Source organism: Myxocyprinus asiaticus, chromosome 50, assembly GCF_019703515.2.
Source record: "Myxocyprinus asiaticus isolate MX2 ecotype Aquarium Trade chromosome 50, UBuf_Myxa_2, whole genome shotgun sequence".
NCBI lineage: Eukaryota > Metazoa > Chordata > Actinopteri > Cypriniformes > Catostomidae > Myxocyprinus > Myxocyprinus asiaticus.
Genome location: NC_059393.1, coordinates 22,705,197 through 22,723,539, shown reverse-complemented (window position 1 = coordinate 22,723,539; position 18,343 = coordinate 22,705,197). Strand labels below are relative to the sequence as shown.

The 18,343-nt window shown below is 37.6% G+C and overlaps 2 protein-coding genes across 16 annotated transcripts in view; one reads left to right on the top strand and one right to left on the bottom strand.

Moving 5' to 3' along the window:
• Positions 1 to 18,343, bottom strand: part of LOC127438849 (uncharacterized) — a 687,566-nt gene that overhangs the window by 258,930 nt on the left and 410,293 nt on the right. The window lies entirely within an intron of this gene.
• The window catches only part of LOC127438810 (receptor-type tyrosine-protein phosphatase S-like), a 264,336-nt gene that overhangs the window by 152,295 nt on the left and 93,698 nt on the right, over positions 1 to 18,343 (top strand). For 11 of the 15 annotated variants that reach the window (XM_051694665.1, XM_051694666.1, XM_051694668.1 and 8 more), the window contains 2 exons: positions 4,890 to 5,078; positions 16,859 to 16,876. In XM_051694665.1, the coding sequence (XP_051550625.1) occupies positions 4,890 to 5,078; positions 16,859 to 16,876 (207 nt within the window). The remainder of the gene's footprint in view (positions 1 to 4,889; positions 5,079 to 16,858; positions 16,877 to 18,343) is intronic. The other 4 variants (XM_051694677.1, XM_051694675.1, XM_051694672.1 and 1 more) reach the window with 1 other exon arrangement.

The following is an 18,343-nucleotide window of genomic DNA, read 5'->3' as shown; positions in this document are numbered from 1 at the left end:
CTCTCTCTCTTCTCTTCTCTTCTCTTCTGCCCACTGCTCCCCAGCCCTCCTAGAGTTTTCTGTGCTTCTAAAGCCATCTCTGGCTGTGGCTGAGGTAATCAGTTAACCTGATTATGGAACTGCTGAAATTAAATCATTTCAGTAAGTGAAAATAATTAAATGGCCAATTCAAGGGAGGATACATTCATGAAATTTGATGCCACCCTGGAGACTTTTATTATCAGGAAAGTGTTTGCTAAGATGCCGTTTTCAAAAAAGTATGCCTTTTGAAATTAATTGATTTGTATAATCATGAAATGTGTTTGTTGATAATAAGGAGGCCATTCTGCTGGTTGAAGGTACACCGTAAGAAATAATCAGTATTTTTGTCTTATTTTCAATTTAAAATGTCCAAACATTCTTCAAATGAGATAAATTGTGTAATCTTGTTTTCAGAGAATAGCCTGTATCATGAATTAATTTGATTTTACTTACTAAATTGACTTAAGCATAAACGTCACTATATTTTCTACATTGATGAATAAAGTGAGAAAAAAACAATTTGCCAATGGGATAAGAAACATGAGCTTAATTCAAGATAACAAGTCTTAATATCATACACTTGAGTTTTGCCTCAACTGATCTTTTTCTTGTGTAGATATTTTTAATGGAAAACAAGACAAAGACACTGATTAAAGAAAGTGTGGTCGGAATCACGAAAATCTTAAGAAGAAAATGTATAAGAAATTATAAGAAGTTTGTAAGGTATTTTGCTACTGTAAAAAAAGTTTTTTTTAGGAATACAAAATTAATTTTTAAGTTAAAAAGAGAACAGAAATAAAGTAGTAGTTAAAAATGTTATTCTTAAAAATGTTTTGTGAATCTGTGGTTATTTATAATATTTCCCCCCTTTTTTTATGTGCAAGCTGCAGCAGGCATTTTTGATTTTAGTCTGCTATGAAGTGAAATATTCAGCCAGGTCTCATTAACATTACGTGCAAAACGAAAGTACCTGCTGCAGTTTCCCAGTGAAATGGCCAGCGGGGGGCACCAAAAGCGAGTGAAATGGCGTCGTAATCAGTTGAGGTTTTTAAGGTGAATATTAGATGGAAAACGTACCTCCCTAACCTAAAACTTTAACCTAAACCTAACCAATAGTGATCTAAAATCAAAAGAGTTACACAAAACAGACATCCTTACCCTTAACTAAACTGAACCGACAGTGTCCAAAAACATGCGAAATGAAAAGCACGTTTTCTAAAGGAACAACGTCATCTCGTGTCGCTTCTTTGACACTGTCGTCTCACATGTCAGCTTTTATGCTTGACTGGTCTCGAACCGCATACTTCATAGTCCAAAGTCCAACACTTTATCAGATGCGCTACCTCGGAAGCGAATCATTTTGGAATAAGTGTATAAATGTAGGCGAGTCTGTAATACAAGCACAATAGTAAAAGTGTTTCAGTAGCATAACATAGTGTGTGAGTAATAGTGCAAAAAATGCACAGTTGTCGTAGTGCCTCCACTGTTAATTTCACCAAGAAACTGCGACAAAATGGATAATTCGGCACTTAAAAATCAGTTTTCGTATATTTAGTTATAGTAACGTTCATTCTCTGAGACTATGTTGTAAATATTACAGCTGCATGGATAACTATCAGCTTCAGAGATAATCATAAATCAATCAAAATGTATTTGCTTAATACCATGGACACACGACTGTAAATCCACTTCCACTAAACTGACCGTTCAGTTTAAGAGGCTTTGCACCTGTCACTTGCAAAATTGCATTAAACCACGGGCTACAATTAAAGGCACTTACAGATAATAACAGTGGGCATAAAAGCCCATGTCAAAGAGGACGGCTTGGGGAGGGCGGTCTGGGTTAGTACAAGGCATTTTCAATGCCTGCTGTATCTGTGAATTCACAGCTGTCGTCTAAAGTGGCCAGTGCACCAGGCTACGCTGATCATCATAACAGCGCTATTATCAACGTTGCTTGACAGCTTCTCAGCCAGGCTAGGGATGGCTGTTAGAGCCGCCTGGATATAAACACACCACGAGTAGGCTTGTAATTACATTCCAGTGCATATTTTAAGGAATTACAGGGCAAAGCGGAACTGGCCCTATGAACAAGAACAAAAGAAAGGACCTCAGCTAGCATCAAGCACCTGAATTGCACGCTGTGTCGAGGAGGCTTTCAACAGAGGCTAATTTAGTCACTAAGTGTAGAAAGCTGTGTTTTTGTCTAATGGCCAGCCATTTGAAAGCCCTTCCAAATTAAGACTGTTGTTTGAGGTACTTAGAGGTGCCACAGTGCATTAGCAATCTGTGCTAACACAAGGGTAGTGCTATAGTTTGCCATGCATATGTGCCCAAGGCCTCATGGCTAATTGTAAATCGACTGGTTGTGACCAAGGGATCAAGGTTTGACTGGTTAGCATAGTCACGTTAGCCCCTGCTGGTAGATGTCGTACCTACACCATCTTGACCCAGACGCATCTTTCTTCATTGACAGCCATTCAAAATTAGCTGTATTTGAAAAAAATAATTATAGGCTACTTTGGCCTGTAGTCACATGGTATGTACAGCGCAGGTGATTGGTTCAAAAAGTAACTGGTCCCTTGTTCACATTTCTTTCAAATAGCGTACTTTCGGGGCTACATGCGCCAGCAAAGCAACCACCATTGTGATGAATGTGAATGGTAACAGATAGCTTTCTCCAGGTATTTTAGACCTCTTTGGTTGTGACAATGCAAAAAAAAAAAAAAAACTCTTTTGGATAACAAGATGATGGCTACATAATTTAGTGAACAGATTTTTGGGGAATGCTTTTAGAAGCATTGTGGAATTATTACATCAGGGCGTTTTTAGCATGAAGGCAATTATTACTTTGGGCAGGACAGGGCTAATAACACTTGCCATTGATATGCATGTGTTACTGCCTGATTTCCTGCGTATTTTATAAAAGCCACTGACCCTAAACCAACTTAAGCACTGGGAAGCTATGAGGACATCTCCAAGGCAAATTCTATTTCTAGCCATTCTCCAGTTACCATACCCAGAAGAGCACTTGTGGAGAGTCTCTCTTAGTGGAAGATTCAAGTCAATTATTACATCTTAGCAAAAATACGGATATGCATTCATGGCCATTCCTCTGGCCACTGTCATTATCACTGTAGATAAGCAGTGCTATTATGACTAGTAATAAACCAATATATCGGCCAGGCCATTACTTTTAATGAATTTTGAGTATATATTGTGTAAAGTATCTGTTCATTTAAATTCAGAAATGTTGTGTACATCTTAATTGCTACTATTGAATTATATTATATATTAGCATTATATAAGCCATTGGCCACCCTGCTCTCTATATATCAGTATTGGCCATCAAAAAATCCTTACTGGTCAACTACTAACCATTATTATTGTCTTTCCTGTCTCATCCTCATTCCCTGGTTCTGACTCACAGTTAGCACCCCAGTAAATAATAGAATATCCATTGCTTCAGCATTTCTAATCATGTCTCTATTTGCTGCAACGGCTTCTGCTCGCCCACTACTAGTCCGTGTTCATGCATGATCCTTGTGCCACTTTTAATTAAGCTCAAATCAAATTACTCATCTTGCTTTTAAGGCTTAATCTGTGTGGTTTGCAGAAATCCTATTCCGGTGTCAAGGGGTCACAGATAATCTCGCCATGGACCACATGTAGAGGACACTGCTTTCCGGAATACTATGCAATAGCTGCTTTCGTGTTTGTTGACTTAAACCGTTGAAAGGCACAATATGATGGCATAAATCCCTATGCATTGGTGTTGTGACCTGAAAAACAGGGTTAAACCTAACCGTAACCCTAACCCTTAGAGATCATATATTCCTAACCTAACCCTAACCTTACCAGTTTCCAGTAGTTGGTTATGTCTTTAGCATTGGCGCCTGTTTATGACTCACAAACATTTAAAGGATATAACCATGACACTTAAGACATGACCTGTGCCCGCTGAATCCTTCAGGGTGCCTGTTGGTGCTAAGATACATTGGCACAGTGTATGGTGTCTTTAGTTCTTTGCCAGGCTGTTAGTCATGCTGATGTTCAGACAAGTCAGAGAAGTTAGGAGGTCCTTATCTGTCATTGGCTCAACCAATGGTGAGAGTGAAGGCAATTTGCTCCAGTCAAGAGACTTATTGGCCTATAACTGCAGGCACCATGCACACAAGAATCTGGTTGTGAATTAATTGGTCAGACAACTGTGTGTTTGTATGTGTTGCTTGCTCTTTGAATTGTCTCAGTGTAGTAAGCCACTATAGAGGAACAAAGGGTTAAAGGACACCAGTGTTTGGTCTGATTAAACGCCTTTGTTGCTGTATTGGTCTGGTCTTAGATCTGTAGAGCCCGTACGGTATATATTGATGGTATGACTGCTGTGAGGTCATTACTAGCTCATCCATTATCGTGGTCTATAGTTTAATCATGGTTATCAATCAGCAAGTCTTGTTTAGGGGCCCTCAAATGACACTCAAATTAACAGGTCCTAGCCAAACCAAGTGATGATATCTGGCTGCTTGTTAGTGTTGGTTTGGTGCTGGTGTGTCTTGTGAACCAGCATAGGTTGACTAGCACTGTCTTTACGATAAAGCTGATTGACCAAGGAAATCTTGCTAGTTAAGCTAGTTAACCACTGGTCCATATTTGCACCAGCATCCCATGCTGGAAATCAGCTTCCAAAACACAACAAATCTTGGTAACCAGCAATGCTGGGCTTTTCTGCAGGACATTCAAGACCAAGGTGCTTTTTCCTTAAATTGTTCAGTGAGGAACTCTCGAGGTGGTATCAGCAATCTGAATGTCCACTGCTTGTCTCTAAAGGTCCATGTGTAGCTTCAGCTTCTCTATGTTCTCTCCTACAGAGGATCTACTTCCTGTGGGCTTCCCTAACATTGACATGGGCCCTCAGCTGAAAGTGGTTGAGCGTACGCGCACAGCGACCATGCTCTGCGCTGCCAGCGGTAACCCTGACCCAGAAATCACCTGGTTCAAAGACTTCCTCCCCATCGACCCCAGCACGAGTAATGGGCGAATCAAACAGCTAAGATCAGGTAAGACAAACCAATGTATTGATATACCTCTGTTCATTCCACTGCTTTTTTTGAAGGAATCAGTCCACCAACTGGTTGTAGGTACCCTACTCTTCAAAAACACCCATGCACAGTGTTAGCGCTACATGCTATAGGTGCTAAGGGAGCTGAAATGCAAAGATAATGACTTCTAATGAACTGTGTCAGAGGAGCTTCCTCCAGATTTTGTGGCAAGCATATGATTAATGTCTGGTTGGGCTAATGAAACTTTATTGAAAGACCCAGTAAAACAGAGTCTAATTATATATCTCATTAAGTCCAGCGCTCGAGGGCCAGCGTTGTGGGTCAATGAATTGTCAGCACAAGAGATAAGAAATATCTGTTGGGTTGCATTTGATTCTGCTGGCGATGTAAAACAGTATGGACAGTAGACACTAGACTAGCAACCCTTGTTCTTACTTGTTCCCCTTTTATAAATAAAAATGTAATTTTCCAGCAAAGTGTTTAGGTGGTGAGCGGCTACATCTCCTCGCACTTACGTTAGACTTGAGTGCTTTGTTTTGTGCCGTGTTAATGGATGACCCAGACTTGCTAAGTGGCTATCATAGCAATCTGTAGCACCGTTAGCTGTGGTACATGAACCCAAATGCATGTAACTTCAGTGGGGAAATTGTGTTGTGTGCTGGGCTATATACCCAAATATTCAACACGTTTATCATCCATTAGCGCAGTAGATGTCATTAGCCGTTAGGCTAGCATTGCGCTTGTAGCTTATTTAGCTAGCAAATAATTTTGCTTTGCTAAAGGATACGCAAATACGGTGGACCCAAAAGTATTTTGACACTTAAGTCACACTTAATGTCTGAATATAATTGAATTAGATAACAAAATATCAAAGCAAGTGGCTACTTCAAACAAATGATGCTAGCCAGAGCTTTTCTCAGAACCAACTTCACTTTTTTGGAGCCATTTTTGCACCATGGGTGTAGTTCAGTACATTAACTATGGACATTGTTCCCTAAGTTGGACAACCAGAAAGTGTCCAAATCAATATTTCTATTGTTTTATCATTTGAAACCTAATAAGCAGTTTTTATTTATTTATTTATTTTTTGTTGTTTTTTTTGCTTTAAGTGTGATGAATGCCACTTGGTTTAATATTTTGTTACGTAATGCAAAGAGTGTGACAACTTTGTGGAAGCTGTATATCACACAATTTAAAAAAATTTTTTTTAAGTATATTTCTGCAAATGTATATATCAGCTTGCAGTTAAGAGAAGAAGTTATTACCTCAGAATTAGCTGTCTTGCTAAAAGTTTAGTTTGCCCTACCTGTCCCCCCACTGTATTGTTTTGTCTGTCTTTTGTCTCTGTGTGAGTGGGTTTATGGGTCATAAATGTTGTTTTGCATGTTCTCTTGTTTGTAATGTCTCTCTGTTTAAACTGAAACAGGTCGCCGGCTGAATTTCCACATTAACATGCATTAACTGACCCTCAATAATTAACATATTATTGGAGTATTACTAATTAGGCAAGCTAAATTCAGAATGCACAATGTACGGGCATGTACAAATGAGCTATAATCATAGTCTTAATTCAGTTAATCTAGTTAATTAATTAATTGCTTTTTAGTAGCATGTTTTAAAATATAGTTAATTGATAATTGATTTTGAGCATAAAATAAATGGTCATTAATTAAACATGCAAACATTTTTTAAATCTAAAAAGATTTAAATTAGAATTTCTGAAGGCAATAGCTGTTATACCTGGAGCAATTAATTTTACACAAATTTCACATTATGCACAGTATAATGCATTAAGCAAATACAGTACCTACATGACATATTAGCTTTAATCGGAGTAAATATAAGGGTGAATCTCGCGAAATCTTCCAAGAACATGTCCAGATCTCATTTACCCTCAAATCAAAAGAAAAAAATAATAATTGTATAATGCATAAATTAAGTGAAGCCTATTTTAAGGACAATTACGGTTTTATTTTTCATTACGGCATATTTTTTTAGGGTGAAATGTGACTTGTTCTGTACAGGTTTTGTGAGATTTTACGAAGCATCTAATCTCACCTTAAATGTGCATAACACGTTTTAATAAAAATATGTTTAAATTGATTATAAAAATCGGAATGGTCAGCTTACAACGGGGCCTTCCCCACTAAACTCTGACGATTTCAGGCTGTGCAACACTGGTATGAATCCAACCTTAAAATGTGCTATTTTATTCTTCCTTTTCTGCTTCTTTTTCTATTTATTATTTTTCAGAAGCCTTTGGTAAGTTTCTCAGTGAGTGCACAGCTTCCTACTGTCCCCGAAGCAGATGGCATTTTAACGTCTCTTTAAAATGCATGTCCTACCCTCTCCTTTGCCTTTAACTCCTGTCTGTAGCCTCCATATTTCTTTTTCTTCTCCTAGCCCACTAACATGAAACGTTTCCCTCTTTTTCCTCAAGACTGGACCCAGCATTTGACGATGACACTACAGAAAGTCTTTTTGTATGTTTTTCAGTGAAACAATTTTTCAGGCCATTCTGTTTTCATACACTGCAAAAAAAGAATAATTTTCTTAATCTTTTATTTTTTATTTTTCATGTTTTCCAGTAAAAGTATCTAAACATCCTTAAAACAAGATACATTTACTTGAGAAGCTTAATTCCATAAAATATGAGTAAATGATGACAGAATAGCTTTCGCAATTTAGCTTCTCAAATGTATCTTGTTTGAAGGATATTTTTTAAATTTTATTAAAAATAAATGATTTTTGCAGTATGTGGGCATTTAGATGTGTGCTCCTTTAGATTTACTAGTGAAACGTCTTTTTCCCAAGGACTCTACATTCTTAGGCAGTTCTTTAGCTCTCGAGAGAATCTGTTCTAGTTTGTTCTAACTCTTGGCTGCCACGAATATTCAGATGGTTATACAAAACAGAAGAATAGCAGATTAGAATTTCAGAAGTTCCAGCCAAGCAGTTGCAGTTCTGTTGCTGACTGTTGGGCACACCTTTGATATGTGTGCCACCGAGAGCTCGGTCAACTCATGACTCAACCCGTAAAGAATCACAATAACATATTTATCTTCTGGACAGAACCAGCCAAGATGTTTGCAAACTGCTGGAGCCCGTTGGCACGATTGGCCTAGTTGCCAATGCTAAACTTGCCACCACAATACTAGGGCATTACTGTGCAGTTGCTAAAGTATTCTAATTGGTTTTTAGTGTGTTGCTGTGCAAATTGGCTTCAATACGCCCACCCTTAAAAGTCAAAGTCTGCATCGTTTTTTTCCTTGTTCCACTATGTCTCGGATACAGTGCGCATGTCTCAAATTTTGTTATCTGCACAGTCCACGTGGACTGTCCGTGTTTTGCACCATTGGTGCATGCGCTTGCCATTGACTGTACTAAAAGATTAGCACAAAGCAGGGCTCACGGTCATAAGAGAATACCTAGAAAGGCTTGAGTGCTCGACCATGTGAGACTGAACGGTATGCAGAAAAACAAAGTATTCTCTAGCATTAAGTCTCTATGATTTTCTGGTTCCTAGATATGGTTATGGGTCCCTCCTTCAATTGAAGATATTGGTTTTATCGTCCACCAGGCAAAAATCGTGAGTTTGAATTGCTTGCGTTGCGCTTCTCAACATAAGTATCAATGCCAAGCACAGTTAAGCACTCCTCTTACACAGTAAGAGCTGAACAGTTCTACACGGTATCAACCGCAGCACACTGTTTCAAAACTTCAGATCTATCAATTAGATGAGCACCTCGGGGGCGTATTCCTCCTACGGCCGGAGCTCACCAAAAGCCAATCAGAAGCTTTAGACAGTCTGCACAGGAAGTGCAAACCACAGCAGGAACCTGTCCATTTATCTCTCCTGCAGTGTGATTCTTCCAAGGTATTTCTTCTTGCAATTTCATGGAGTAATTGTACCAACATCAGGACTAGATCCATTTATCAAAAAGTAGACTTTGACAAGTTAATGTCTGCAACTGTAACTGAACTGAGTATTTTTGTCTTAATTTCAGGTAAAAAATATTGAAAAATCCTTAAAATAAGAAAAAAATCGAATTACTTTAAGCAGAATGGCTTTGTATATTCAGTCTTGTTTTTCAAAGAAATCTAACAAAATTTGGTGTGGTTTATGCTTAAAACTAGAAAAACTATTTGCCATTGGGGTAAGAAAAAATAAACTTGTTTTCCCTTTGAATCAAGTTTTTTCCTACCCCATTGGCAAAAAGTTTTTTTCTTGTTATAAACATAAATGTTTTGTAAGATTTCTCTGAAAACAAGACCTATTTTCCAATGTCATTTTGTTTCTCAAGTAAATCTATCTTGTTTTAGGAATGAATCGATGTTTTTTATTGGAAAACAAGACAAAAATACTGCAAATGTAAGCTAAATTTGGTATTGTTTGTTGACAAAACAAACATGGGTAGTATGGATCTGTAAGGGGGTTCAAGGGAAAGGAGGAGGCGAGAACCGGCTTGACAACTTAAATAATAATTGAATGAACAACTTAAACAAACACACAACCGAAAACACACACACAGTACAGCTGCCTGTAATTCTCTCTCTCTCGAACTGTCGTGCCCGGCCGCCTTTATCCCTCGCGCGCCCCATCAGGCTGATTGGGGACCGGGCGTGTGTCATTCCAGCCCGGCCCCGCCCTCCTCGGGTCTACAGGATCTTAAAGTAATAGTTCATCAAAAATGAGAGTTCTATAATAATTTATTCACCCTCATGGCATTGACTTCTTTCTGCAGAATACAAAAAGGGATATTGAGAAAAAAATGTCCCGATTACTGATTTCAAAACAATGGCAGTTCATAGTGACTCATTTTAAAGTTTAAAAAAGCTACCCAATGTGTTATAAAATTAGTTAACATGGCTCGTGCTTCATACTCAAAATCTTTAGAAGAAATATGATCATTTTTTGAGATAAACATAAATTGTTATTCACTCTCAAATAGTCATGTATATAGCGGAAAAATCTAAAATGGCAACTACGTCAGTAACTTCAAACCTCATTGGTCCTTGCGCGACTTGTGACCAATTGTCACGACACAAGAATCAATGAGGTTTGCTGTTCTTGAAGTAGCACCATATTCGTTTTATGTGCTGTTTAAAGTTGTTGTTCGATCATTTGATTTCGGTCTGTTCATCGTACAAAGTACGATGCCTTCAGCAGACTTGGAATATAGTGCCGGAGTCATATCAATTTGTTTTACTGTAGGTTTTTTTTTTTTTTTTTTTTTTTTTTTGTCCTTTTATAAGCATAACAGCACAGAGACACTATTTATTTTAATTATATGGCTAATAGACATTATTTTAGGATTTTAAAAAAAAGAAAAGGTTTCCCTGGAATAAAGAAAGAATATGGACCATTGCAAATGTAGTCCAATCCAAGATGATCTGACCACTTCAAAGGTTTGAGATCTTCTGGGCCAGTCTGTAAAGACCTCAGGCGATGTTTGGTTTGAGCTCAAAGGTTTGACCTGAGGTGTTCAATAAGGTGAACATCACTACTGCATTGCAAAAAAATATATCATTCGTATTTTTGTCTTAATTTCCAGTAAAAATATCTAAATATTCATATATATAAACAAGATATATTTACTTGACATTGCATAAAATATTTTGTCTTTTTTCTAACTAAATTTAGTGAGGTTTATGCTTAAAACATGGAAGAAATAAAATTAAGAAAAGATAAAATGAATAATAAGAAAAAATAAAATTAATTCAAAGGGAAAACCAGTTTATTTTTCTCTCCCCATTGGCAGATTATATATATATATATATATATATATATATATATATATATATATATATATATATATATATATATATTATTATTATTATTTTTTAATTATTTTAAGCATAAAGTTTACTCAATTTTGTCAGATTTCTCTGTAAGAAACACTTCTGATGCCATTTTGCTTGTCAAGTAAATATATCTTGTTTTAAGAATATTTATATATTTTTACTGGAAAACTAGACAAAAATACCAATTAAGAAAATATTTTTTGCAGTGTAATTTTGCTCTCCAAGCAATTATTACATTGCAAAAAATAATTTCCTTTAAAATATTTTTTTTAATTATTTTTTTTATCTTGTTTTCTAGTAAAAATATCCTTAAAACAAGGCACATTTACTTGAGAAGTAAAATTCTGTAAGATTTATAGTCTTGTTTTCAGATAAATCAGCGAGTAAAGACGCTGGCTACCACCCCTGGAGTCGCGAGTTCGAATCCAGGGCGTGCTGAGTGACTCCAGTCAGGTCTCCTAAGCAACCAAATTGGCCCAGTTGCTAGGGAGGGTAGAGTCACATGGGGTAACCTCCTTGTGGTCACTATAATGTGGTTCTCGCACTCGGTGGGGCACGTGGTGAGTTGTGCATGGATGCTGCAGAGAATAGCGTGAAGCCTCCACACACACTATGTCTCTGCGGTAACACGCTCAACAAGTCATGTGATAAGATGCGTGGATTGACGGTCTCAGACGCAGAGGCAACTGAGAGTCATCCTCCACCACCTGGATTGAGGGGAGTCACTACGCCACCACGAGGATTTAGAGCACATTGGGAATTGGGCATTCCAAATTGGGGAGAAAAGGGGAGAAAAAAGAAGAAAAAAAAAAGAACTATTTCCTAATGGGGTAAGAAAAACAAGATTTTGTCTTGCGTCATTTTGCATCTCAAGTAAATTTGTCTTGTTTTCAGGATGTTTCGAAATTTGAACTGGAAAACATGGCAAAAATACTGTAAAAAAAAAAAAAATGTTTTTTGCAATGCAAGTATTTTTTGCTTGTATATCTAAACAAACTATATTGAGGTTTAAGCTTAAAACAAGATACTACAGTAAAACAACTATTTGTCAATGTGGTAAGAATAAACTTGTTTTTCTTTTAAATTATGCACTTTTTTTTTCCCCCATTGGCCAATATTTATTTCGTTTCTTTTCTTATTTAAGCATGAACTTCACAAATTGTTCTAAAAAATATTTTGTTTTAAAAGAAATGAAAAAAAGACTTAATATTTCATGCAATTTTGTTTCTCAAGTAAATGTATCTTTTTTAAGGATATTTAGATATTCTTTCTGAAAAACAAGAAAAAAATGCTGATTAAGAAATGGTTTTTAGCAGTGCATTTGCAGACATATAGAAGTGGACATTTAGTATTTCTTAATACCTCTTTTCACTTTCATTCTATACTGAAAACAGAGCCACATCTTGTAGTATTCGTATACTGCTAAATCATATCTATATAAGATTGACAGATATGATGATTCGTTTGTCTTTGAGGAGAATTGGCATCTGTGTCCCTGCTGAGGCGTTTTGAAGGTCACTTCTGGACGAAATGCATGATGGCGAGCCCAAACTCGGTTTCAGTCGTACAGATGGACGAAGACTGAGGATTGTCTTCTACCATCCCATTCCTCCCCCGTAAACTGAGCAAATCTGAAAGTCTCTCTGTGTAAATGACATCCCAATGCCTTCAAACAGGGAACGGTCACAGTGGAATCGAGCCAACAAGAGCCTCTGTTGTAACGTCTCATTGGCAAGATTGTGCGGCCATTTGTTTGAAGGGTGGCAGTGAATTTTTTCCACTGTTTTCCCATCTTTGTTTTTCTCCCAATTTGGAATGCCCAATTCCCAGTGCGCTTTTAAGTCCTTGTGGTCACGTAGTGATTCGCCTCAGTCCGGGTGGCGGAGGACGAATCCCAGTTGCCTCTGCGTCTGAGACCATCAGCCCACGCATCTTATCACGTGGCTTGTTGAGCGCGTTGCCACGGAGACATAGCGTGTGTGGAGGCTTCACGCCATCCACCGCGGCAACCGCACTCAACTCACCACGCGCCCCACCGAGAGCCACATTACAGCAGCCACGAGGAGGTTACCCCATGTGACTCTACCCTCCCTAGCAACCGGGCCAATTTGGTTACTTAGGAGACCTGTCTGGAGTCAATCAGCACACCCTGGATTCGAACTAGCGAACTCCAGGGATGGTAGCCAGCATCTTTACCAATCTTTATTTTTTCTTAAATGAAACAGATTGTAGCAGTGAGTTCACTTTGCGTACTTCAACACTGAAAAAAAAAAATCAGAATTGTATTTTTCGAAAGTTTTTGATTTATTTATTTGTATTGTTTTTATTTTCTTAATCAGTGTTTTTGTGTTGTTTTACTGAAAATGTAAACATTCTTAAATCAAAATAAATTTACTTGAGAAGCAAAGTAAATGAAAAATGTAAGACTCGTTTTCAGGGAATATTTCTTGTTTATCATGTTTATTTTCCTTATTCCATTGTTTCTTTTTGTTTGTTTTAAGCATAAAGCTCACTAATATATGCTTAAATTAAGAAAAATATTTTGCCAATGGTAAGAGCGGTTTAATTCAAATGTAATTAAATTTTAGCAATATTATCGGGAAAAAAAATGGCAAATAAAATGACGGTTATTTTTGAGCATAAACCTTTCTAAATTGTGTTTTTTTTTTCTCTCTCTCTAAAAACAAGTCTTAATATCTCATGCAGTTTTGCTTCTCAGGAAATTTTGTCTCGTTTTAAGGATGTATAGAAATTAAGAAAACTATTTTTTGTAGTGTATTCAATATTTTATTTATTTATTTTTTTTTTAAACACCCAAGTTCTGCCAGTTGTAGTAAATAAATGCTTTGTTTAACCCTTCACAATCTGAAAACCTCTAACCTGACTCAAACCTCACCTAACCCTAACCAGTTCTCTCCTAACCTTAACCATAACCTTAACTCTAGCGGGAACATCTAAAACAACCTAATTCTGCTGCCTCAACGTCCCTAATACTAACTAATTATAAACACATTTCCTCAATTCCCAATCCCTTTGCCCTTCTGATTTCAAAACTTCTAAAATATACATAAACAACGTTTAAATTATTAATATTTTGCCTGCTTGTCAAAGACCCGGCTATGAGCTTCAAAGCACATATGCGTTCAGTCGTAAGTTGAATAATTTAGTGCACATCTCTCAGATTTGTGCATTTGTATTGTATATTGCTGTTAGGGGAGCCTGTGGTCATAACTATAAATACTAGATGAAACCGCTGAAGCCTTCGACTTTATATACTGTTTTTAGTCTATTAAGATTATATTAGGTCTATATTGTATTTTAGTTTTAAAGGAACAACATTATTTCCTGCCATATTTTTCTCCCCGTTTACATCAGAATAGTCAGCAAAATGGTGTAGATTTGCTTTGAACTGTCCCTTTAATATAAGGGCCGACCAATCGAGAAGCAGGCAAAATATCCTTCCCATTACAACAATGACCTTCCCATTGCTGGTGGACAAAGGAGCTCACTGTATTTCTATAGTGACTGGGTCAGCGAGGGTATTCGGCTTATTATCACTTACAGAATTTCATCAGCAGACGAAATAACAGCCAGAACTGAAGTTTGCGTTATTCAATAAAAGAAAAAAACTCCTAAAACAGATTTTATGTTTGGATTGCAGTTTATAATTTTCCAGCGTATTTCAGGGAGACACTTTTCTGATAGCCACATTAACCTTTTACTCAGACCTTTGTACAGTTGGCCTCTCGAAAATTGGCACACGGTGACCCAATTTCTGAGCAAGCCACACCGGCAGACTTCTGTTGCGTTACAGCTACAGGAAGTATAGTGTCTTCATTGTTGGAAACAAGTCAGATGGCGGAGTTAGATTAGAATATCACCTACACCTGCTGACTTTGGACTGACAAGGCTACACAATTAGCCCCGTTTTCTCTGCAGGAGTTTTGGCAAATTTTTGTTCCTTAATTCTTAGAATCGCATAACAACAGAGATCAGATGCACACATAAGGCTTAGTCAGGTTGATTTGTCACATTTATTTTCTTTAATATTTAAAGGCAATATAATGGGCTAACAGACCGCCTCATAGAACAAGCGCAAATGAAGTCATGTGATTTGCTGATAATGATTGCAAACATTGACTAGCAGTAGAACTAAAGGCAACTACACACTAGAGTTCACACTGCATCAGAGAACATCACAGATGAATTGTTTTAAAAGGGGATGTTGTATTGCAAGGACGTAGAGAAAAAACGCAAGGATTTTCAAAAGTGACGATCCGCAATTCGACCAAAAGTTGAGAACATTTCGACTTTTGCTCCAAAGTACTCTGACGTAGGCGTCCATCGACAGTTGTGAATTTCGGAACTCCAATTTGCTGTATTCTCGCTCGATTTCAAACTGTGTTCACTTACGGAAATGTTGCTTCAATGTACTCTGACGTAGCCGTCCGTCGACCATCACAAATTTTGGAAGTGCAGTTCAATATATTTGCGCTTAATTTCAAAATATGTTAACTGGAAATGTTGTCATGTCTTTAAGACTCAAGTTGTCAGAGAACAAGTGTTACATTTGTTCTCTTTAATAATATCACTGTACTTTTTAACATCTACAATGAACATGCGCAATTGCGTGTTATCCAGCTATGTTCACGATACACTTATTATGTTTTGGGGAAATATAAGTTCCAATATTGTGTAAAATTTGTATGGTCTAAATTTGTCGAGTTTGAGTTTGGTTAATGGTCGATTATAGAGTTTATCGCTGATTATACAAACAAATGCAACCGGAGAGTCCCGCCATTGACGAGTCACAATCAAGTATTCCAGAGAGACGTCCCGGCACCATTCTGGGAAGCTTAGTTTATGGCTATGTAAAAATAAAACCTAAAAATATCCTTTAGAGAACGTTCTGTATACCTCACGATACGAAACACATTATTGCGATTGAATTGTGATACATGAATTCATTGCCATGCATCACAATTTCGAAACTGGATCGAGATTGAAACTGTGGCAAACATGCAGGACCGCGCATGATCAGTTCTAGTCGCTCTCGCGTGGTTTGCTTTTGTCCAGTACGCCGCCTCTTAGAAGCAGAACATTTCAAAGTGGATTTCGCGTCAGAAGGAAATATACAGAAAAAACGCAATTTTTGCAAAGTGATTATCCATCATGTGACCAGAAGTTGAGAACCTTTCCGCTTCGGCTTCAACGTACTCTTTACTGAGGCGTCTGTCGACTGTTGTGAATTTTGGTAATCCAAGTCGCTGTATTCTCGCTTGATTTCAAACTTTGCTTGGGTATTGTATATCTCGTCATCTCTTCTAGATTTTCAAGTCATCAGAGAACAAGTGCATGTGTACGTTTATGAAGTCGAAGCCTTATTTTTGGTCTTTGAAGAGATCTTTCATCGCTAATGTGCACGGAAGGGGAAACAAATCTGCAAACTTAGGGGTAGGGGTGCTTTTCAACATCCACAATGAAGATGCGTGATGACCTGTTATACAGCTATGTTGCTGAGGAATATCAGATACTTTTTAATGCAAGATTTCGTAATCGTGTTACCAGTCATTTGAGTCAACAGTGTACCAACATTTAGTGGTTCAACCATTGCCGTTGGTAGTTCACAAATCTGTGTTCACGATATACTTTTTCACGACATGGGGAACTAAGGAGCAGAATTAGACCCAGGAAACTATAGGAAACTTTATAAGCCACAAACTTTATTTATATGCATGCACATAGAAAAGAAGAGTTAAGAGATACAGCCAGACATACAAAGCTCTAAGTCCACTTTTCAAAACCAGCACTGGGAGGTCTTTAACTTTCAATAAACTTTTGATTGATAAAGATCTGAAACAAAATAATAACCAGTACATTAGGAAGCGTCCCCCTTCTACAGCATTGAATAACCTGGATTCATATTAATCTTGAACTAAACTGATGTTTGTCTCATTTGTGTCTTTTTCCAGAGGGTACTCCTATCCGAGGTAAGACACTAATATGAAAACACTGCCATAACACAACTAACCTAATTAAACCACCAAACTAATGAATCTAGATGACTGCTAAACGTCTTCGTTTCCAACGGAGACCAGGTGTCTTCTTCTTTTTTCCAGTTAACACTCATTCTTTGTCCTGTATTGTGTCTTTGTGTGTTTCTGTGTGCGTCCATGTCTATTCCTGTTCCATGTTTGTGAGTGCTGTTGCTGAATGTGTGTGTTTGTTAATTCCTCAACGTTGTGAATTAAAATGTCAGTGTCTGGGAGAAGACAGGTGTTCAGTTGATGTTTGCCTACGTCTATGACATTTGCAGGGTTTGGGGGGCAGGCCACACTTATTATACTAATTAGGATGCGAGGCAAACCATGTTGGCACTTTTCTCTGTCAGCTCTGATCTCATCTCCACCTGCCCAGCCCATCAACCATATCACGAATGTTAATGTCCAATATGGGGTCGAGAGCACGCCAAACAGCTCAATGAATTTCTGTACATTTTTTTATATTGTGACCATTCACTTTCATATACGCATATCATAGTCAACTTGCCAACCATCTTGACCCACCCTTAAGCCCGCATTGCTTCTGCTAAAATGTCTCTTTCAGCACAGAAATTAATTGGAAAAGCAGCGTGGAGATGTTATCAAAACTGAAGGGATTGGTCCAAAATAATCTGTTTATTTAATTAGATCTAAGAATAGGACAAATGTGTGGTTTGAAACTATTTTAACCTAACAAAGTGTATTTTTTTTCCAGAGTGAGAAGGTAGGTAAACATCTTTGATTTGACCCTAACTTTTTGGTAACAAAACATACTTCTCAAATTTAAATATTGACAATTACGCACTGTGTTTCGGGCAATTTAAATAAAAATCGTGTGTAAAATGTAGAGTCTAAATTTGTTGAGTTGGGCTGAGTATCGCCAACCACCTTATGATATGATATACAGTACACTGCCAGATACATCACGATTCAATACATTGCATTGCATCACAATATAATAACTGGGTCTTGGTTAAAACTGCAGCAAATACGCAGGACCAACATGATCAGTTTCAATCTCTCTTACGCGGTTTGCTTTTGTCCAGTACGGCGCTTAGTAGACGCACACTTCGTAGACCATACTAAGAAATACCATTTTGGAGTTTGCGCTTAATTAGAATACCTGCCTTTTCGTTCAGACTGATTTTACTGTGAATTCAGCGACAGTAAGTCTTCAGCTGAAATCGCTTTGTGCTTATCTAAATTCAAACCACTGCCCCCAGTGGCCGAAGCTAGAAGAGTTGTTGAACATATGGGCATGTGTGAGCTCCAGTTTCCAAGTGAAGTGTCCACAGAGTGGCGCCAAAAGCAATTTTTGTTTGGTTGTAAATGAGGTAATATAGTCAACAGGAATGCATATTTCATTCACTCCACCCCCAAACAACAACACTAAACCGAACCTTCAGTGGAGTGAAA